This window comes from Callorhinus ursinus, unplaced genomic scaffold (assembly GCF_003265705.2).
Source record: "Callorhinus ursinus isolate GAN/ISIS: 27379988/994484 unplaced genomic scaffold, GSC_fseal_2.0 scaffold74, whole genome shotgun sequence".
In the NCBI taxonomy this organism is placed as follows: Eukaryota; Metazoa; Chordata; class Mammalia; order Carnivora; family Otariidae; genus Callorhinus; species Callorhinus ursinus.
In genome coordinates, this window is record NW_027397136.1 from 3,470,607 (window position 1) to 3,494,368 (window position 23,762).

The 23,762-nt window shown below is 36.4% G+C and overlaps 1 protein-coding gene across 1 annotated transcript in view; it reads left to right on the forward strand.

The window, feature by feature from the left end:
- The window catches only part of KDM5A (lysine demethylase 5A), a 94,309-nt gene that overhangs the window by 11,081 nt on the left and 59,466 nt on the right, over positions 1-23,762 (forward strand). Inside the window, exons 4-11 of the mRNA XM_025851972.2 lie at positions 1,926-2,096; positions 4,112-4,246; positions 9,785-9,890; positions 11,059-11,150; positions 11,753-11,911; positions 13,838-13,957; positions 14,644-14,802; positions 22,720-22,901. Coding sequence (XP_025707757.1) covers positions 1,926-2,096; positions 4,112-4,246; positions 9,785-9,890; positions 11,059-11,150; positions 11,753-11,911; positions 13,838-13,957; positions 14,644-14,802; positions 22,720-22,901 — 1,124 coding nt within the window. The remainder of the gene's footprint in view (positions 1-1,925; positions 2,097-4,111; positions 4,247-9,784; positions 9,891-11,058; positions 11,151-11,752; positions 11,912-13,837; positions 13,958-14,643; positions 14,803-22,719; positions 22,902-23,762) is intronic.

Consider the following 23,762-nt stretch of genomic DNA (forward strand, 5'->3'; position numbering starts at 1 on the left):
GACATAACTTGCCCAAGGTCACACAGTTACTGAGTAGTGGAGTTGATTTGAACTCTGGCAGTCTGGCTCCACAGTCCATGTTCTTAACCTTTTTATACAAAATTGTGGTAAAATATGCATAACATAACAGTTACCATTTTTTTAAGTGTATAATTTAATGGCATTAAGTACATTCAAAATGTTGTACAACCGTCACTCCAGAACTTCCCCTCTCCCTTCGGGCCCCTGGTGTAAAACCTCTATTCTACTTCCTTTCTCTGTAAATTTGTTTATTCTAGGTATTTCATGTAAGTGGAATCATATAATATTCATCTTTTTGTGTTTGATCATGTTTCCAAGGATCCATGTTGTCACATGCATCAGTTTCATTCCTTTTTAAGGATGAATAATATTCCATTATATGTATATATCAGATTTTGTTTATTCATTCATCTCTTGATGGACCTTTGGGTTGTTTCCACCATTTGACTCTTGTGAGTAATGCTGCTGTGAACATTGGTTTGCAAGTATCTATTTAAATCCCTGTTTTCACTTTTTTTGGGTGGAATTGTTGAATCATGTAATTTTTTTTTTTAAAGATTTTATTTATTTATTTGAGAGACAGAATGAGAGAGAAAGCACATGAGATGGGGGGAGGGTCAGAGGGAGAAGCAGACTCCCTGCTGAGCAGGGAGCCCGATGCGGGACTCGATCCAGGGACTCCAGGATCATGACCTGAGCCGAAGGCAGTCGCTTAACCAACTGAGCCACCCAGGCGCCCCTTGAATCATGTAATTTTATGTTTAATTTTTCTTTTAACTTTTTAGAAAAAAATTTTTAAAAGATTTTATTTATTTGTCAGAGAGAGGGAGAGAGCACAAGCAGTGGCAGGCAGAGAGAGAAGCAGGCTCCCTGCTGAGCAAGGAGCCCAATGCGGGACTCGATCCCAGGATCCTGGGATCATGACCTGAGCCGAAGGCAGATGCTTAACGACTGAGCCACCCAGGCATCCCAACTTTTTTTTTTTTTTTTTTAAGTAAGCTTTACGCCCAATGTGGGGCTTGAACTCACATCCCTGAGATCAAGTTACATGCTCCACTGACTGAGTCAGCCAGGCTTTTTGATACAGAGAAATAACAGTTGTGTACACTCAAGGAAATTTTTTTGAGCTCAGATAACCATGTCATAGTCCTTTTTATTTTATTATCAGTCAACTGAAGACTGCCTATATTTTGGAGTGTGAGAGATATACAGTATCAATTTCTGGAAGAGGGAACCTTGATATATGTATATTCTATATAGTGCCTGGTTTGATGTGAGCATTCAGCCAAATTGTCCAATTTATCTTAACTCTTCCTACATTAATACATTCTGTACTATATTTTCTAGTAAGTCTACCACTGTAATCTGATCTTTCCCCATCGTTCCTTCATAATCTTCCATGTAAAACTCCTTTTGAAAAATTACAGCCTTTTCCAAAACAGCCTTTGAATCCACTTTTTCCTTGACATTTTTGTTAAAATTCTGTAAGTTATTTGGTAATTTCCCAATTTCAGGATTTATGTTCATTTTGTACAATATAATTTACATTTATGCTTATGTTTGTTTTTTTAATTTTTATTTTATATTTTGAGTTCCTTGTGGATATTGAGTACATAATCTGTTTAGTTTTCTCAAGGTGTATAATGTACAAAGTGTATATTCATTAAATGTATTTGAATGTGAAAATGGGCACATTAACATTAGTTAAATAGTAGAGTTCAAAACTTCCGAAAATCATCCATTTCATACTTTAAATGTTGACAGTTTTCAATTTTGTCAGATATTTGTGGAAAGGAAATTAGAAATCTAAGCTCAGAATAATTTTTCTATTTAGCAGGCAAGATACAGATTCAGAATACATGAATCTGCCTTCTTTCTCTAAATAGTTTTTACTTTCTTTTCAGATTGTTGCCAGCAAAGGAGGTTTTGAAATGGTCACAAAAGAGAAGAAATGGTCTAAAGTGGGTAGTCGCTTGGGATATCTGCCGGGAAAAGGAACTGGGTCTCTCTTGAAGTCACATTATGAAAGAATTCTCTACCCATATGAACTTTTCCAATCTGGTGTCAGCCTTATGGTGAGATGCATCATTTTTTTTTTTTTTTTTTTTTTAGGAGTGGATAAATCCAGTCTGCCAGATATGAATGTTAGACTGTGTTCACCGTAACAAGTTAGCAGTTCACTAAGCATAGCAAGTTAAAAAGATTTCTCCAGGTACCAATATTTGGGGTAGCAAGGTGTGGTTTAAAAATTGCAGCTAGTTTTGGTGGTTTACAAGATAGAGGCTAATGGGAATGAAGGCTGTTTTCTTATTTATTTAAAATAAATTCTCATTAAGCTTTTTGAAAAATTCTTCCTTTTGGTTTCATGTATTTTTTTAACAGCTTTTTGAAGTTATAATTTGCATACTGTAGAATTCAGTCATTGTAGATACACAGTCAATAAGCTTTAATAAATTACACATTTATGCAGTGATCACCACAGCTCAGTTTTAGAATATTTCCATCAGCCCAGAAAGTTCCTTTGTGTTTGGTTGTAGTTGGTTCCTGTTCGTACCCCCAAACCCAGATAAACACCTGATTTGCTTTCTGGCTCTGTAGTTTTTTGCCTTTGTAGAAATTTCACATAGATGGAATCATACAATATAATTTTGTGTCTGGCTTCTTTCACTTAGCCTAATGTTTTCAAGGTTCATCTATGTTTTAGCCTGTATTAGTACTTCATTCCTTTTATGGCTGAATAATAGTCCATTGTATGGATATACCATATTTGTTTATCCATTTACCAGTTGGTGGACAGTTGGATTGTTTCCAGTTTATGGCTATTATGAATAAATGCTATGAATATTCATGTATAAGTCTTTGTGTGGACCTATGTTTTCATTTCTCTTGGGTAGATACCTAGGAGTGGAATTGCTGGGTTATATGGTAAGTTTATGTTTAACTTTTTAAGAAACTGCCAAACTGTTTATCAAAGTGGCTGAACCATTTTACATTCCCACCAGTAATGTAGAGGCTTCCAGTTTCTTCACATCTTTGGCAACACTTGGTATTGTCAGTTTTTTTGCTTATAGCCATTCTAGTGGGTGTGTAGTGGTATCTCATTGTGGTTTTAATTTTCATTTCCCTAATGACCAATGGTGTTGTGCATCTTTTCATGTGCATATTAGCCATTTGTATTTCTTCCTTGATGAAGTGTCTGTTCTGATCTTTTTTTTATTGGATTGTTTGTCATCTTACACTTGTTTTAAGAGTTTGCTATATAATCTGGATACAAGTCTTTTATCAGGTATATGATTTTACAAATACTTTCTGCTAGTCTGTGGTTTATCTTTTCATTTTTATAATGGTGTCTGTTTGAAGAGTAGTTTATTAATTTCCTTCCCCCCTTCTATGGATTGTGCTTCTGTTGTCATATCTAAGAAATCTTTTCCTAACCCAAGGCCCCAAAGATACTCTTCTTTTGTTGTCATCTAGAAGTTTTATAGTTTTAGGTTTTATATTTAGGTCTGAGATCATTTTGAGTTTTTTTTTTTTGTATGTGTATAGTATGAGGTAGAAGTATTTCATTTTGGGGGAGGGAGGGGAAATGTATATGTATATGAATATTCAGTTGTACCAGTGTCAAGTTTAAAAGACTACTACCCTTTTCCTGTTGATTTGCCTGGTGGGCACTTTTGTTGCAAATCAGTTGACTACAAATGTGGGTTTATTTCTGGTCTCTGTTTTGTTTTTTGGTCCGTATATTCACCCTAACACCAGTACTATACTGTCTCGAGTACTGTAGCCTTATAGTAAGTTTTGATATCCAATAGTGTTAGTCTTCCAACTTGGTTCTTCTTTTTTCAGAATATCCAAAGAATTTGCATTTCCACATAAATTTTAGAAATTCACTTCTCAATTTCTACAACAAAAGCCTGCTAGGATTTTGATAGGGATTGTCTTGAATCTATAGATCAGTTTGGTGGGTAGACTTGTCATCTGGTTTCATGTAGTTTTGGGGATTTATTGGAAATTTATTATTTCTCCCCTGATTCTCCAGTCTGATTTCTTATCAGTGAACCTGTTCTCTTTCTGTGCTCTGATTCTTTAGGGTGTACAGATGCCTAATTTAGATCTTAAGGAAAAAGTAGAGCCTGAGGTTCTTGGCACTGATGTCCAAACTTCCCCAGAGCCAGGCACAAGAATGAACATTCTGCCGAAGAGAACAAGGCGTGTCAAGTCTCAGGTATCAACTTCCATGGATCATTTTTAACAGGAGTTTTAAGTGTATTGACTGCAGAACAATTATGTGGTTATTGGAGTCATTCACGTACTGTTTTTTAGAACGTGAAGAGACCTGTCTTTCATTTACCTTTAAGATGAACAAGGAAGAAATTGTAAAATTCAGTCTCATTTAGAAAGTTTTTTGTTAATTTTGAACAGTTTTGACGAGGAGGACAAATCAGAGAGTGACTCTGGGTACTGTAGGGCCAGTGTTATAGACATGCCGATGAACTGTAGTTTATTTTATTTTTGTGGTTAGCAAAAATGAGAGGAGTAGGAAAGGGTGGTTTTGTTTTTCATTCATTCCTTTAAAAGCTAGAGTATAAGTTTTAGTGTTTGAACCATTCCAGTGTTAACTTCTATAGTGTTCTTGTAGCCTAAAATAATTTCATCAGAAGAAAAATGCCCTAATTTCTTCTTGTCTGCATCTGTCCTCCTTTCCCCATTCTCATTTGTGGTCCTCAGAGTGTGTTTTTGTTTTTGTTTCTTTAAAGATTTTATTTATTTTTTGAGAGAGAGCTCAAGCAAGGGTGAGAGGGCAGAGGGAGAAGGAGAAGGAGACTCACCGCTGAGCAGGGAGCCTGATGTGGGGCTCAATCCCAGGACGCTGGGATCATGACCTGAGCCGAAGGCAGACGCTTAACTGACTAAGCCACCTAGGGGCCCCCTCAAAGTGTGTTTTTAAAGGTGACAGGTCCATAGGTTAGGACAGTAAGATGCTGCTTTCCTTGCTCTGAATTTATGCTCCTTAAATAACATCTTGAATAATAATTTAGCTTCTTAGGTACTTTGATAAGAAAAAGGTAGGTATCTTGGATTGAGAATGTGAATTCAATGGAAAATCACTGGAAAGTGAATTACAAACTTATGTTCATTTATTAGTAAATTACCAATATGTAATATAAATTGTTTTGTAATTCATAATTAAATTATTTTATTGCATCATAGTATAATTATAATTTATATTTAGCATAATGAGAATTCTTATTTATAAACCATTACAAATTAGTAAACTCTGGTTTAGTCATTAAGTGATTTTTAGTACTGTGGTTGATCTCAAAAGTTCTAATCATCTTTGGGTGTATAGTGATGATTCTATTTCACCACCCGAAACACTTGAAGACTAGTCTCTGACTTGGTGACTCACTTTTGAAGAGTTGCCCCAGGTGGCCCTGCTCCTCTAATCAGTTGACAGCTTGTGATGAAATTTCTTTGAATGTTCCTTTTGAAACCATGAAAAAGCGCGGCTGCTCATTGCCTATATATATGAAAAGGACCGCATAGAATGTTTTTACCCATTGTAATAATTGTTGTAGTCATATTGGTTGGTACCAGGTAGAAACTAGAACCATTGTAGGCTTTTCAATGAAGAATTCGTTCAACTCACAGTTTGTCCTTAATTACTATATTGCCTAGTCTGCCTCATTCCTCGTCTTCAATTTCAGAAAGAAGAGAAAGGCTTTCTGGTAGAACTCCTTCGACTTCTTGCCCCATACACAGACTTGTTGTCTGTGTATGTATACATTCTTTCTTAATTTCTGCCAATCTCTGTGAGCATAGGGTACCTTCGTCTCTAAGGATAATCTTCCCACATCTGTCCTTTCTGGCTTCTTTAGGGATTTTAATATATCACTTATGAAATCTCTCTTACCTCTGTCTGCTGGATCTCCTCCTACCCCCAATGTAAACGTGTTTAAAGTCTCTGTCATCTTAGAACAAAATCTCCCTTCCTAGATTGTGCCTTGCTCCTTGCCTCTTTTCATGAAGTTTCTTAAAAAACAGTCGATGTTGTTTCAGTTTCCTTAGTATCTGTCTAGCTTTTGTACTGTGTAATCTGACATTGAGCTAAATCATTTTATTGAAACTGCACCACCCCAGTTACCACCGAGTTAATAATTGTCAAAAGCTGAGGACATTTTTTTATTTCTTCTTCATCTCTGGTCATATATACATTTAATATGGGTGTTGACTCCTCCCCTTGAAATTCAGTTAACTTGATTTTTCTTTGGCTTCTGTGATGCCTGTCTCTTGGTTATCCTCTTCACTCTGACCTCTCCTCAGTCATCTTGTTCTCTCTTACCATTGCCCTTTACGTGGTGTTCTAAGTCTTTTCCCGGCTTTGTTCTCCCTAGCTATCTTACCTCCCCTATGATTTCGATTACTACCTGTACACTCAGGGCTCCTAAATATGTCTTGGCACCCATGTTTCTTTTCGGTTTACCAGGGATGTGTGTGTGCATACAGTATGTGTATACCCCTGTATGCATACTGGTGGCCACAGCAGGTATGCTGAATTCAGTGTATCTCAAACATTACCACCTTCTCGAAATCTGTTTTTCCTTTGTTATTTTCTAGCTTAATGTCCATGACAAGCACAGCCATCTAGTAGTCTCTTAAACAAGAAACAGAAGTTATGAAAGTTATCCTACTCCCCTTCTATCACATCCCCCCCTTGCTTTACTCTTCTTTGATTGTTTTTATTCTTTTTTTTTAAAGAATAGATAAATAATATTTATTTTAGAGAAAGAGAGAGAATGAAAGTACATGCAAGTGGGGGGAGGGGCAGAGGGAGAGGAAATCTCAAGCAGACTCTCTGTTGAGCACAGAGCCTGATGGAGCTCTATCTCACAACCCTGAGATCATGACCTGAGCCAAGGTCAAGAGTCGGACACTTAACCGACTGATCCACTCAGGCACCCCTGCTATGATTGTTTTTTCATCCGTGACCTCACTTGTGAGCTTTTTGAAAGCTGGATTCACAGTTTGTCTGTATGAAGGGTTATTAGACCCTTAACACATTTATACATTAGAATGAAGCCCATAATGCCAGTGTATCTCATTATTGGTGACACTAAGTTTGAGTCAGGTTTCTCCATTATACTTATGCTCTTTGTAATAAAAGTAATCAGGGTAAACTATAAAATAGTGTGAATAACCTGTCTTCCAGTTAAGTCTTACCCAGTGGTTTGCACATTCACTGATGATCTTACCTGAGTTAGTTGTTATGTTGGTGGTTGCAGGCTGGGTGATTTTCTAGCTCTGTCATTTTCTACATTTGTTAACATTTTTCTTTAAAGGAGAACTCTTCTCCCACACTTTCTTGAGGTATTTTTTTCATACAGTAAAATGTTTATATCTTAAGTGTACAGTTTGGTGAATTTTGATGAATGTCTGTACCAGTGGGACCATGACTGACCCCTGCTCCTTCTTAGTATCACTATAGATCATGATTTTTTAAAAATATAATGTAGTTTATTACAAGCTCTTATTCCTTTTTGGTAATCCTATTGTTCCAAATTTGGCTGATGGGAACCCCTTCAAGCTGGTTCATGATACTCTTTTGACATGTCTCCATCCTTTTGAGCACTTATTTAGCACAAAAAGGCTCATTGTCTTCTTGCCTTGCTTTAGACCTGGAATCAGCCATTTTTCCACAGAATTCTGGTTCATTTTAGTGTGAAATGATACTTAGAAACCCAGATCTGAGCACAAGGTGTGCTTGTTCCTACTGGGATGCCATTGCTTTTGGTAGGCCCTTTTAGTGGTTAGGGCTGGGAAATAAAATTTAAAACATTATGAGTTTATATTTTCAGAAATGGACTCATAATTCCAGTTCTAATCTAGCATCACAGAGTTCTTTTGGTTTATGTTGTAGCTCTTTTCCTAGCTTTTTGAGTTGGAAACTTAATTTATTTCCATTCTTCTGTTTTGACTGAGATGTTTTTTTTTTTTAAATTTTTTTTATTGTTATGTTAATCACCATATATTACATCATTAGTTTTTGATGCAGTGTTCCATGATTCATTGTTTGTTCATAACACCCAGTGCACCATGCAAAACGTGCCCTCCTCAATACCCATCACCAGGCTAACCCATCCCTCCACCCCCCTACCCTCTAGAACCCTCAGTTTGTTTTTCAGAGTCCATCATCTCTCATGGTTCGTCTCCCCCTCTGACATACTCCCCTTTTCTTCCTCTCCTGTTATCTTCTTCTTTTCCTTTTTACTTAAAATATGTTGCGTTATTTGTTTCAGAAGTACAGATCTGTGATTCAACATTGACTGAGATGTTTAAGACTATAAAACTTCCTGTGATCACTGCTTTAATTTATTCTGGAGATTCTGATGTATAGTCTTTTTTTTTGTTGTTAGCATTTTTAATAGGAAGTTAAAGATTTCTAACAGGTCTTTTTATTTTTTATTTTGTTACTTCTAGTTTTTATTCTATTAAGATCAGATAATGTTTTATTATTTGTAATTTTTGGAACTTTATTGCCTGTCTGAAACGGTTATTGTGAGGATTAATTGATTAAAATACTTTTATATGGCACATAGTATCTACTTAGTGTATGTTAGGTTTTCTTATTATGTACTGTGCATTAATAGTGATGAAGAATGTATAGTGTCGTGTTTATCATTGGACTGACTGTAGAGGTTGATTAGTATAATTAAATCAATCTACTAAAGTTTATATATATTAAAATGCCATTTTAGTTGGTTTGGTTCTTATATGATCATAGACTTAAAAGTCTGTATTTTATCCTGATTTATTTTTATTCTTATTGACTGTATTTTTAATAAGTTTTAGTTATTTACTTAGTGTACATTCAGTGTGTATGGTCCATCTGAATTCATGGTATAACATTTGCATCTATCAGGAAGCTCTCATCTTCAAGTACTGGAGTGCCAATTGACATCAGCTTAAACATTAACAACACAATTTTCACATAAGGACACAGTTTTCACATAAGATTTCCAGAAATAGGTAGTTCTAGGATTGATGCAGCAACTGCACATCGCCATGAAGGGCCAGGCTCTTTCCGTCTTTCTACCTTGCTTTCTTCAGTGTGTGGGTAGTATATCTCTTCCTAATTGCAGTGTGGTTGTTAGAGTCCAGCGCAATGCTTTCACCAGGCTGAATCTCCTAACAATGGGGAAAGAAGTTGGGGTAAAAGTCTTATTACTCTTTAAGAAGCTTTCTCTTTTATTAGAAGATGAAAATCTTTCCCGAGGCTTCTAGTAGATGTTCTCTATGTCTCATTGGTCTAGACCAGGATAACATTTCCTCCCCTAGCTAGGTCATCACTAACAAAGAGAAATGGCATGATTGGCTTAGGATAATCATTAGTCATCTAATAGGATGGGCATATTGCCTTCTGATCAAGATGGGTGTCCATTAGCAAAGTAAGAGTGAGGATTTCTATTATTGCCAGTATTATACTGGTTATAACCAGTGGCATTTGTCTCTGGACAGAACCTAATTGACAATTGTGCTTTTAATAAAGATAGATTCTTTGTGGAAAGGAAGCTGGGTGTTGCATAGTGTTTGGATGACTATTCAGCTCTTGTAATGAGGCAGTGAGTGGATTTAGAGAGAAGAAATAAAATATGTTTTTCTTCATATTGAAGAGGATCTTGAAACTTTCCTCAGGTAAGAAAATAAATGTATGAATCAGAATGATTAGATAATGTGAGTTTTGTTTATTTATTTATTTTTTTAGTCAGAATCTGGAGAAGTGAACAGAAACACGGAACTGAAGAAACTTCGAATTTTTGGGGCTGGGCCTAAGGTCGTGGGCCTAGCAATGGGAGCAAAAGATAAAGAAGGTAAAATCTCTTATTCGGTCATGAAAAGAAATAATGTATAGCCATATGGTTCTAATAAGATTCAAATATTTGAATTGCATTTTGCCTTGGGATTTTCTTATGAGTGTAAACATTGGAATGTGGTTCCTAGACGGATCACCTTCTATGGCATATAATCTTAAATTTAAGGCTTGAGGAACCATATTTTATTGAATTTTTGTAATATTTGGAAGAGAGAAATTTTCCATTTCTAATATGTTACGCAGAAATTTATAGTTTCTAAAGGCTAGTTTAGGAGAGAATGGTGAAATGAATGGTTCTTACCTAGTAGTCCATAGCTTATAACTTTTAAATTCAAAGAAAGGATTCTCTGACCTTTAGTAACAAAATGTACTGTGGAGAGCTTATGACTAAAATTCTAATTCTGATTTTGTTATTTTTCCATAATTGCCTTGATATATTATGACACTTCATTTAAATTCTGTGTTTGAAGAAAGCCTTGTACTTTCAGCTTAGTAAATGTTTGAAACTTTCTGAGTAAAATTGCTAATGCAAAGATCAAGTTCCACTATTCTCTCTATGTACATGTTAGTTTTAAAACTCTACAAAGATTGTGTTGGATTTGTTTTTGATGTATTTGAATTTAATGAAATGCTGTAATCACAAGTCATATTATTACCCTTTTCATGATATGAGAAATTAAGTCACAATTCAGATTGTGGACGAGAACTCTGGAGGGTCAGATGATATTGTCCCATCACTCTTAAAAACATTCAGTGTGATAGGACCTACTAAATACATTATGATGTTTATTATCACCCTTCTAAGAATTAAGCACTTTATCTTTTTCATTCTTGTATTTACTGCATTCACTGGTAGTGATCTTAAAACTCGTCTCAATTAGTCCCTGATAAGCACTACATACAGGCAGTATAGAATTAGTAGTTAAGCTCTCTGGAGCTTGATTGCCTGGATTAGATTTCCAAATCTGCCACTGACTGGCTGTGTGATTTTGGGCAAGTTATCTAACTTCTCTATACCTTAGATTCTTTATCTTCAATGGGGATAATAGCATATCTACCTCATAGTGTTTTGAGATTTAATTTAAATTATTTTAAATAGTGTCTGGTCCATAGTAAGCTCTCAACATTAGTTTTTACTATTATTATATAACTATTTTTATTTCAAGATGAGGTCTCCCGAAGACGAAAAGTTACCAACAGGTCAGACGCATTTAACATGCAAATGAGACAACGGAAAGGAACTCTCTCTGTTAACTTTGTAAGTGTTCTGAGATGTGTCAGGAGGGAAAGGATTTATTTTTAGTTTTGCACTTTTTATCTCGCTATATATTGGTATGCCGTTTAGTTAGTTCGTTTGGTTAGAAGACTAGATGGTAAATCTAAAGTTGCAGCTTTCATTTATGTAATGTGAACCTTGCTTTGTCTGTTTACATTGACTCTTTCCCTGAGTTATCCTCACATGTACCTTGTGAGTGAGAGAATGAATATGAATCTATAAATTCTTGAGCTGTAATGTGGACAGTGCTCAGTATTCATTCTCTGTCAAAGAGGTGTGTGTAGGAAGGATGACATGGTGTATTTTATTTATATAATTGACTTTCAAGTAACCTGGATTTGTGGTCTTTCTTTATTCCGATAACTTGATATGCTTTTATTAACTTGCCTGTAGAAGCACTGAGGAAATTGAGGAAGTTTTATGAAAACTTGTCTAAATACAATCATTTAAAAAATATTCAGGATTTAAGTTATGTGTACTTTTAGTGTACATTATTTTGTTTCAATTAAGGAGTTCCTGGTAAAAATTTAATATTATTATTATAGAAAATAGACTTTTATTTTATCTTGTTTGTTTTCTAACAGGTTGATCTCTATGTTTGTATGTTTTGTGGTCGGGGAAATAATGAAGATAAATTGCTTTTGTGTGATGGATGTGATGACAGCTATCATACATTCTGTTTAATTCCCCCACTACCTGATGTGCCCAAAGGAGACTGGAGGTGTCCTAAATGTGTTGCTGAGGTACAAGCCTAACCTTTACAGATCCTTATTTAATTAACAGCAGTGATGTTCACATACACACATACAGTAAACCCATTCTCAAAAGCTCTTGGCTTTGTTCTTCAATGTTTAAAATCTCTGGGATTGGGGTGCCTGGGTGGCTCAGTCATTAAGCTGAGCCAGGTCATGATCCCAGGGGGATCGAGCCCCATGTCCGCCTCCCTGCTCAGCGGGAAGCCTGCTTCTCCCTCTCACACTCCTCCTGCTTGTGTTCCCTCTCTCACTGTGTCTCTCTCTATAAAAAAATAAATAAAAGGGCGCCTGGGTGGCTCAGACGGTTAAGCGTCTGCCTTCGGCTCAGGTCATAATCCCAGGGTCCTGGGATCAAGTCCCGCATCGGGCTCCCTGCTCCTTGGGAGCCTGCTTCTCCCTCTGCTTCTCTCTCTCTCTCTGTCTCTCATGAATAAATAAATAAAATCTTAAAAAAATAAATAAATAAAAATAAAAAAATAAATAAAATCTTAAAAAAAACCTCTGGGATTTGTTTAAGAGCAATATTGAATGAAAATATAGTAATTGTATTGTGGCAGCTTACCTTTCAAAAGTTCTTTTTTTGACTATGGGTTAGATAATTCTGTTTATTGCTGAAGATGAATGATACTTTTATTCAGAACGTTAGTATTCTTGGAAAATAAGAAAAATGAAGAAAAACTGTAGGTTATTTGTCTTTTTAAAATTAAAAGAAATGTAAAAGATGTGAAGCTCTAGAACTTAGGATTTATGCATCCAGTTTTCATGTTACCAGATAAACTGATGGTATCTAGCTTGTTTAATTTTTACTTGATTATACTGGATTATTCTTTTTTTTTTAAATTTTGTTTATTTATTTGAGAGAGAGAGAATGAGAGAGAGAGAGCATGAGAGGGAAGAGGGTCAGAGGGAGAAGCAGACTCCCCGCTGAACAGGGAGCCCGATGCGGGACTCGATCCCGGGACTCCAGGATCATGACCTGAGCCGAAGGCAGTCGCTTAACCAACTGAGCCACCCAGGCGCCCTATACTGGATTATTCTTATTGAAAGATTACAAAGACATTATTGGCCTGAAATACCTAATCTGTTTACTTATTTTATTTTTTAAATTTTTTTTTATTTTTTAAAGATTTATTTATTTGACAGAGACAGAGATAGCGAGAGCAGGAACACAAGCAGGGGGAGTGGGAGAGGGAGAAGCAGGCTTCCTGCCGAGCAGGGAGCCCGTTGTGGGACTCGATCCCAGGATGCTGGGATCATGACCTGAGCCGAAGGCAGATGCTTAATGACTGAGCCAGGCGCCCCTGTTTATTTATTTTAACAAAATACTGTGATAGGACATGGAAGGGAACGACTTGGCTGGGCTGTGTATAGGTGTATTCAGAGCTTTGAGTTATTATTATTCTCAAGGTGAGATGATTCAGAAGCAGTTCTGCTCTGAGGATTTGTGTTAAAATACTGGTCAGGGTGATTGATGGTGTGAAACAACCATTCCTGTGGCTAGATATTCTTGCAATCCAGTGGATATTCCTTTATCTATTATATTTCCTTCATCCATAAACATTTATTTTCTCTCTAGCTAAATCCACTGAGAAACAGAATGATAGGCATCCCTAGGCTTGATTGCATGTCAGTAGTTCTCCTGGTGTTTGTCTTGGTGCCAGAGCTTAATATCAACTCCAGAGTCTGAAGCTGTCTCATTACCACCTTCCTTATGGAAGGCTGTGAAAATGTAGTTGAGGTTCTAGAACATTATTTCCTGATTCTATATTGCAAGTAGTTAATACTTGTTTTGCTGTCTAAGGTTGATTGGATTTGCTTCACCTAGGGAAATGATCAAAGAAGGTAATACCAAGAGCTTTAATATTTTGTTAGTTCATTTTCAGTGAATTAATCTTAGGTATTTCTTCTTCTTAGGAATGTAATAAACCTCGAGAGGCCTTTGGATTTGAACAAGCTGTACGAGAGTATACACTTCAGAGCTTTGGAGAGATGGCAGATAATTTTAAGTCTGATTACTTCAATATGCCAGTTCATGTGAGTATCTGTCATTTAGGTCAGTTTGGGGAGGTATGAAGATTTATCTGAGTCTAAAGCTTTTGGTTTGCTTTCATCATTTTGTGGAAAACAGGGACAGCATGAAAAAGATGATAGAATATTAAAGATTGAGGGGCCTGGTATCTGTTTCTGTATCTTTCACTCACTAATGTGGCAGTGTGTACTCTTCTGTTGAGAAATTTCCTTTGATCTTTGAATTGTTTATTAGCCTTGCGTGAGTAATCTTTTATAGAAAAGCATGAAGTATGTGGCAGTTGCTCCTTTTGTTATTTGTAATATGAAGTTTGCTTCTTTTCCTAGGGGATCTTGGGCTTTTTAAAATCCCTATCCAAAAAATTTGCCAGACCTGTTAAAATGTAGCCTTGAATTTTTGCATTTCCTTTTTCCTCTTTGATGTGCTTGATGGGTCATGTGTACATTTCTTAGCTAGGAAATAGCTTACACAAAAAGGCAGTGCAAGTTTATTATGTTTTTCTAAACATCTAGTTTGTCTTTAGCTTTTCCCTAGCCTTAGTGGGAAAAGCATAGTGGACCCTGGTCTTTTCAGCTCTGGAAATAAGATTTTTTCATTTTATCATGGGTTTGTGTTCACTTGACCTGCATATTATGTTTTAGAAGTTTATGGTTATAGTGAGTAATCTGTAATCTTTGTTTTCCCTGTATAGATGGTTCCTACAGAACTAGTAGAAAAGGAATTCTGGCGGCTGGTGAGCAGCATTGAAGAAGATGTTATTGTAGAGTATGGAGCTGATATCTCCTCAAAAGACTTTGGAAGTGGATTTCCTGTAAAGGATGGTCGGAGAAAGATGCTGCCAGAAGAAGAGGTGCAGAGCAGATAGTAGTACTTGAAACTTACTTCAAGTTGATTTAGCCTTTGCTTAGTAGAAAGCTACCTTTCTATAATCTAATCTTAAGGGTTTACTTTCATTTAAAATATTAAATATATAGGATTTGGATGTTATAAATAATTTTCAGTTTTAAAAACAATATATTCAAAGTATCTTTAAAAAATTTAACTTTAGGGCAACCCTTTTGGGTCGCCTCCTTCTTTGGGAGCTTTGTACTATCACTCAAACTTTGCTTTTATAAAAAAAAATTTTTTTTAAATTTAACTTTGCATTTTAAAACCAATTTAATTAGTTTAAAACTATTATTCCAGTTAAAAGAATTTTGCCTAGCTCTTTCTGTTTGAGAATCTATAAGGTGATTTAAGAATTTTTAAAAAAAATTACATTTCATTGATAGGTCCAAAATTAAGTTTCTTTCAGTAACTGAGCAGGTAGGTTTTCACATATGTTTATTTATTTATTTATTTATTTTTAAAAGATTTTATTTACTTGACAGAGAGAGATACAGCGAGAGAGGGAACGCAAGCAGGGGGAGTGGGAGAGGGAGAGGCAGGCCTCCCGCGGAGCAGGGACCCGATACGGGGCTCGATCCCAGGACCCTGGGATCATGACCTGAGCCGAAGGCAGACGCTTAACGACTGAGCCACCCAGGCGCCCCTCAAATATGTTTAAACTGTAACATACAATGAAGTCCTGTCATATTGGAGATGGCCTCTATTTACAAAGCTGAATTAAGATGATTATTCATTTCTTTTTCTCATTATTTTGGTCCTTTTTACTTTTTCTTTTCCTCTATAATTGGCAATGATTAAGAGTTTTATTTCCTGGGTGCCTGGGTGGCTCAGTTGGTTAGGCGACTGCCTTCAGCTCAGGTCATGATCCTGGAGTCCCGGGATTGAGTCCCACATCAGGCTCCCTGCTCAGCAGGGAGTCTGCTGCTCCCTCTGACCACCCCCCCCATGTGTTCTCTCTCTCTCTCATTCTCTCTCTTTCAAGTAAATAAATAAAATCTTAAAAAAAATTTATTTCCTATTAAAGGAGTTACACATGAGGGCGCCTGGGTGGCTCAGTTGGTTAAGCATCTGCCAGGGTCCTGGGATCAAGTCCTGCATCGAGCTCCCTGCTCTGCAGGGAGTCTGCTTCTCCCTCTACCCTTCCCTGTGCTCGTGATCTCTCTCTCTTATGCTCTTTCTCACACTCTCTGTCTCTCTCAAATAAATAAATAAAACCTTCAAAAAGGTTTAACCAACACATGGTTAAAAACAGAAGAAAAGGTTACATAGTGCGATAGGATATACAGTTAAAAGTATAGCCAGCCACTCCAGTTCTCTTAAGGTAACTGTTTGTAAGGTATATCTTTTTCCATTCTTTTAATTTGAAGTTGTTTATATCTTAGGATGTAAAGTATGTCTTTTGTAGGCAGCATATGATTGGATTTGCTTTTTTAAAATCTTGTCTGAGGGTTGCCTTTTGATTGGAGTTATTTAGTCCATTTACATTTAATATTATTGATATCGTTGACTTATGTCTGCCGTTTTGTGATTTTGTATGTCTCGTATGTTTTGTTCCTCCAACTCTCCTTTGTGGCCTTTTTTTGGTGTTAAACAGATATTTTTCATAATACCATTTTAATTTTTCCAGATTTTTTTTGTTTGGCTGTATATTTTTTTAGTTATTTAGTGGTTTTAAGAATTATAATATGCATCTTTTTTTTTTAATGGTTTTATTGACAGTGTACATCTCTGTGCAGTCTTCTTCATGTTAATATTGACTTAATTCTGGTGACTGTAACAACTTTGAAACAGTGTCTCTTTATTTCCTGCTTTCTTTTTTGTCTATCTTTATATATTGTATAATTACAACATAGCAATATAATTATTACTTTAAACCATTTTACTTTTAAAAAACATTAAGAGAAAAGAAAAAAACACACATATACCCTGTTACATTTTTACTCACAAGTTTATCATTTCTGATGCTCTTCATTTATTCCTGTGGGATCCGAGTTACCTTTTGTGTTCGTTTCTTTCACCCTGGAGGACTGCTTTTATCTGTAGTGTGGATCTCCTAAGCAATGAATTCTTTCAGTCTTTGCTTATTTGGAAATGTTTTTTATTCAGCCTTCCTTTAGTCTTTCAGCAGTAAATGCTTCTCAATTTTTTTTTCCTTTTGTTGATTTCTAGTGCCTTGAAATGGTTGTTTTGGTAATTTTGTCCAGATTTATCTTTGTTTTCTGTGGAGGAATTGCCCAACCTCTTCATATTACCAGTGCTTGAAATTCTTTACGATTAAAAGTCTCCCTTCTGGCACATCTGGGTGGCTCATTTGGTTAAGTTAAGCGTCTGCCTTTGGCTCAGGTCATGATCTTGGGGTCCTGGGATTGAGCCTTGCGTCGGGCTCCCTGCTCAGCTCCCTCTCCCTCTGCCCTTCCCCCACCCCACTGCTTGCACTCTCTCTCTCTCAAATACTTACTTAAAAAATCTTAAAAAAAAGTCTCCCTCCTACCCAAATCTCTAGTGTGACAGAGGAAGACCCTATTTTACTTTCTAGTGCATCCTTCCAGATATAGTATATCTATACAAACATTTATATATCACACATACAAAATTACATACTCTTCTTTATTTACTTGTTTTTTTATTTTTTTAAAAGACTTATTTATTTAGAGAGCGCACGGAGAGGGAAGGGACAGAGAGAATCTCAAGCAGACTGCCTGCTGTGCGTGGAGCCTGATGGGGGGCTCCAATCTCACAACCCTGAGATCATGACCTGAGCTGAAATCAAGAGTTGGACACTTAACTGACTGAGCCACCCAGGTGTCCCTTACATATTCCTTTTAAACAGAAATGGAATATACTACGTACGTGGTCTGTACCTGACTTAACCTTTTTTGTTTTTTGTTTTTGAATCCCTTCAGGCCCTATCCAGTCCATTCTAATTCCTTATAGCATTACCTACCCAGTTTATTCACAGTACCATCTCACTGTGTATTATTCCAACCAATAACTGAGCACTTAATATGTGCGGAGTGAAATTTTCATTTTGGTTTGTTTTTATGATCAAAAGTTGTGAGTGTCTTTTGGGTTTTTTTATTATTTTAGCCTCGTTAATTGACTTTTTTCTCTCTGTGAAGATGGAGTACAGGTTACAATAATCAGGTTAGGATAATATAGATTAGAGAATACGTACTGGGTTTTACTAAGGGAGAAAGAATGATTACAATAGATGGTGAACAAATTATATAGGGATGGTTTGTTTCACTGAATTAAAGCTGATTTATATAAGTATAAAGAGGTGCATCAATCTGAGTTTCTTTATACCTTTCCATTGCCAAATGGTAGGCAGTTATCAAATTATTGGGAAGAGATTTCATTATATAGCTCTTGCCTTTTTCTGAATTTTATTTGTTTTGAATTTTTTTTTTAAGATTTTATTTATTTATTTGACAGAGAGAGACACAGTGAGAGAGGGAACACAAGCAGGGGGACTCCGGGAGGGGGAAGCAGGCTCCCGCAGAGCAGGGAGCCCGACACGGGGCTGGATCCCAGGACCCCGGTATCATGACCTGAGCCAAAGGCAGATGCTTAACGACTGAGCCACCCAGGCGCCCCTCTGTTTTGAATTTTTAAGTTGTTCTTGAATGGGTATTTATATCTTCTAATCTTAGAGACAAGGTCATAGAGTTTTTAAAGACTATTTTCAGTGTCAAACCTAAGTGATTAATATTAATAATATAAATAATCCTCCATGTTTGAGTTTTGAATGAATATTCATTTATCTACTCCTGCTTTTGCTCAGTTCACCTTCTTGTAAGGATGTGGAGAAATGCTGGATTGTAACAAACTATAGTATGCAGAGACAGGTGATACAGCCTTTTTTTCTAGATTGGGTCATGGATTTGCTCTTCATTTTCTAAGCAATAATGTTTTTCTCAGGATATTGTTTTTGTATTTTAAGACAGAATGAGAGAACCTGTTTATTATAAAGGGATTTTAAGGACTAATTAGACAATGTGTATAAAACTTTCAGACTTTTTAGGGGCGCCTGGGTGACTTATTCAGTTGAGCAGCTGAATCTTGGTTTCAGCTTGGGTCATGATCTCCGGGTGGTGAGATCAACTCGTGAGTTGTGCTCTGCGCCCAGTGGACTGTCGGCTTAAGGATTCTCTCTCTGCCTCCCTCCCCCACATATTCTCTTTCTCTCTCAAATAAATCTTTAAAAAAAAAAAGCCTTCAGACTTTTTAAATATATTTATATCAGTTCATTACTCCTCTCTGAAAGTTACTGTATTAGAATAGCAGATAACTGCTAGCTTTTCACCAGGAGTTGTACATTTATATTGAACTTCTGTATGGGTTAGCTCTTGATATCTGATAGCATATTTCTCTGGTATCGTAGTTAACTGGAAAAGTACTTCCGAAGTTAATGTATATAGTCTTATGTGGTCTACCAACAGGGCTTCTGAGAAATAAAAAGAGGCATAGGACTTGAAACCTTGGGAACATTTTTTTTCTTCTTGTCTTTGCTCCATATTAAATCCTTGACTAAATCCTGTTAATTCACTTTTCATTATTTTTCTGTAGGATTGCCTTATTTTTCATACCCACTGCCACCATCCTTGTCTAGGTCCTATCACATCATGTTGGGATGCTTGCCATGGTCTTACATAATGACCACTTGTGTTGGGAGTCCCTAAGACCATCTCCAGGTTCAGTGATTTTTCTGGGAGGACTCATGGCTATGATTTATTATAGTGAAAGAGAATGCAAAGCAAAATCAGCAAAGGGAAAAGATCCATGGTCCAAGTCCAGAGAAAACCAGGTAGAAGCTTCCAAGAGTCCTCTCCCAGTGGAGTTACACAGGATGCATTAGTATCAAATTGACAATATGTATGAAGTATTGCCTACCAGGGAAGCTCATTAGAGGCTCAAGGTTTTTATTGGAGGCTGGTGACATAGGCATCCTCTACTTAACACATACTAAAATCCCAGACTCCCAGAAGGAAAGCAAGTGTATATAAACCACATTGTACATCCTAGGCATTGTGAATCACTCTGTATTAGTGTAGGGAACTGTTATCATGTTAAGTTTGCATATGCCAGCTGACAGAACTTTGAGCAGACTTTTTGCAATCTTAGGCCTGTTATGTTAACCATTTTCGTACTGCTTTTCTCTGTAGTCTTTTTTATATATTCCTTTATTTAAAGTGTTAAGGTTGAAAGGTCTTTGGGAGTTCAGTATGCAGTTCTGTCTACTTCTGTTTATGTTTGAAATTTTTCATAAAAGTTTAAAAATACTTAAGATACTATGTTTATATTACTCCATTTTTCAAATTCTGTTTTATTTCCCTTCTGAGTATAGGATAAAATCCAAGCTTCTTAGTTTGAAATGTAAGATTAAAGGTCCAAGATTCTTCTTTTCTAATCTTATTTCCTGTATTTCTGAGTGTGACTATTCTACTCTTGCCCTTCACCAGACAGAACAGTATATTTTTGGTGTCTCTGTTATTTACTGTCAGAGCTTAATCTGTTTTTTCCAAGCTGTACTGGAGTTCTTCCTTTTCTATGAAGTTTTTTTTTTTTTCTTTTTTTTAAGATTTTATTTATTTATTTGACAGAGAAAGCTAGAGAAGGAATACAAGCACGGGGAGTGGGAGAGGGAGAAGCAGGCTTCCCGCTGAGCAGGGAGCCTGATGCGGGGCTCGATCCCAGGACCCTGGGATCATGACCTAAGCCGAAGGCAGACGCTTAACGACTGAGCCACCCAGGCGCCCCTCTATGAAGTTTTGTTAATGATGCAAACCCATCCTGAAGAACTAAAGAGATTGCTCTTTTATCTGTATTTGGAGGTTAATATATGCAGCTTTGTCTTTTTTTTTTTTAAGATTTTATTTATTCATTTGAGAGAGAGAGAAAGCAGGAGACAGAGCACAAGCATGGCAAGGGGCAGAGGAAGAGGAAGAAGTAGACCCCCGGCTGAGCAGGGGCCCAGGACCCTGAGATCATGACCTGAGCTGAAGGCAGACGCTTAACCAACTGAACCATTCAGGCGCCCCTATACAGCCTTGTCTTGAAACTTTTTGTATGTAGGCCTTATCTCTTCAACTGGCTCATTATGTTTTCAGACAACCAGCTGACCAACTAAAAAACATATTGAGTAGTAATTTTTGAAAGCCTTTTGGGGCGCCTGGGTGGCTCAGTTGGTTAAGTGTCTGACTTCGGATCAGGTCATGATCTCAGGGTCCTGGGATTGAGCCCTGAGTCAGGCTCTGTGCTCTGCGGGGAGTCTGCTGCTCCTTCTGCCCCTTCCCCTGCTCATGAGCACTCTCTTGCTTGCTCTATCTTTCTCTCAAATAATAAAATCTTAAAATATAAAACAACTGAAAGTTTTATTTTTTTATTTTTTAAAAGATTTTATTTATTTGAGAGAGAAAGTGAAAGAGCACAAGCAGGGGGAGAGGCAGAGGGAGAGGGAGATGCAGACCCCTCTGAGCAGGGGGCCCGATGTGGGGCTCAATCCCAGGACCCCGAGATCATGACCTAAGCTGAAGGCAGACATTTAATCGACTGAGCCACCCAGGCACCCCTGAAAGCCTTATTTTTAAAAAGCCTATTGAGGGTATGAATCATATGTCTTTATTTCTTAATGGAATTCTTACTTAAACCTCTGCTGGACCTACCTATTCTATCCTCTGCGACTCTTAATCACACATAGAGTTTTCATTTTTTTTGTGCTACATTATGGATGATACTTTCAAATCTGAATTCTAGTTGACACATTCTCTCTTCAGCTTTGCTGTTGGCTGTTAAACCCCTTACTTTGCAGGTTTTATTTTTTAAACTCTGTATTATAGAAAGTTTCAAATGTATAAAAGTATACATAATAAGGAATTTCCCTCCTTCCCTCAGTACCTGGCATCCAGGTTCAGCAGTTACCAACCTCCTAATAGAAGGCAGTTGGATTCTTCTATCTGTTTCTGCATTCAGTCTGTTGTCAGTCTGTTGTGATGTCACATATCCTGTATCCTCTGGAAAACTCACACTATGTTCCTGCAAGAACGAGAGTAAAAAAGGCAAATAACATCTTACAGTTATTATGAAAATAGTTTGACTTTGCAGATTCCCTGAAATAGTCTTAGGTTCCCTAGACTCCACTTTGAGAACTGCTCTTCAGAAGGATGATAAGCACTTTAAGGCTTTACTTCATATGGCTTCAGGGGTAGGTTTTTGCAACTTGGTTCTTAACAACCAGTTAGAAACCTCAGTGAAAACTCAAGACAGTAGCTTTCCTTTTTCATTCTGCCTTTCGTTCCTTTCTTTGTTTCTGGAAACTGGAAATTGTTTTTTCTTTTGAGTTCATCTATGAAACATGTTTTTATTATTATAATTTATCTAATATTTCTAGATGTGTTTGTAGTGAGGGTGGTAGTGGTGACTTTCTGCATCATCTTAGTCTTTGGTGTTGACATAAATGCAGGATTATGTGTCTTACTATTTTTTGTTATCATAGTATCTGACACCATTCTGTAAATACAGTGGTAAACATTTTGGGAAGTTACACTACTGAGGGTAAAATAGAAATATAATACTGACCTATTAAAATGAGTCTCACATTATTTTACTAGTAAGCTAGGGAGGAGTAGTGTAAAAATGCTTATATGCTTCAGAATAAACCAGAGGTATCTGAAATAATTAAAGGGAAATATGAATACCACTTACACAGGAGATAGGATTAAATAGGTATATGAGTTATGTGTTGCAAAGAGCACAGATGGACTAGATTATTTTAAATATTATATACAATTTTTACTTGTTTTTTTAAGACTCCCTTGAAATTTCTCTTGGGCACTTGTGATTTCTGATCTTGCATTTACATCTTTTTTTTTCTTGATAGGAATATGCGCTTTCTGGTTGGAATTTGAATAATATGCCTGTCCTAGAGCAGTCTGTTCTTGCACATATTAATGTAGACATCTCTGGTATGAAAGTGCCATGGCTCTATGTAGGAATGTGTTTCTCTTCTTTCTGCTGGCACATTGAAGATCACTGGAGTTATTCCATCAACTACTTACACTGGTATGTATGATCTTTGTTACATGCTTAGGAACCTTTTAAAGTTATAATGATACTAGGTGATATATTAGCAAGAACTGAATTTAAAAGTATTTCCTACCCAAAGTAGGATAATATATTGAGAAGTATAGAAGGTCCTAAGGGTATATACATTTCAGACACCTTCCATTTTAAAGTATGTGCATGCAACATGCAGTGGAGCCTGGAGTTTTAGACCAAATGATACTTAATTTGGTATACATGAAAATTACTTTGATACATCTTTTGATTTGCAAGGTAGGATTTTAAAGGATGTATAATTTTAAAAAGTATGTATAATTAAGATCTGACTAAACCTTTAGGTTTAGAAATTGGAAGTTGGAAATTATTAAATGATTTTTTTCTTTTTAATAACATTTTCCCTAAAAATGCCTGTTATATGCATATTCATTAAATTCTTTGGCTGAATTTTTTTTGTGTCTCCCCCACAGCTTTTATTTACTTGTCCAGTTCCTTGTCCATTATTGTAATATCAATTAAATGATATTTCTCCATTTGGATGATACTATTCAAATCACACTATGTAGTACTAGAAAACTATAGTGATTTTATTTCTCTGCTTCATCACTGTGCTGTGTAATACTAGCTACATTTGGTTATTTAAATTAGTTAAGATTAAGTAAAATTAAAAATGTACTTCCCCAGTTACAGGAAACATTTCAAGTGATTTATGGTCACTGGTGACTAGGGCCCTATGTCTTGGCCAGCACAGACATAGAGCATTCTCATTGTTGCAGTAAGTTCTGTTGGAGACAGCAGTGGATTGTATTTGGATTAGGGAATTCAGCTATTTTATAAATAGCATGACTCACTAAATCCATTTCC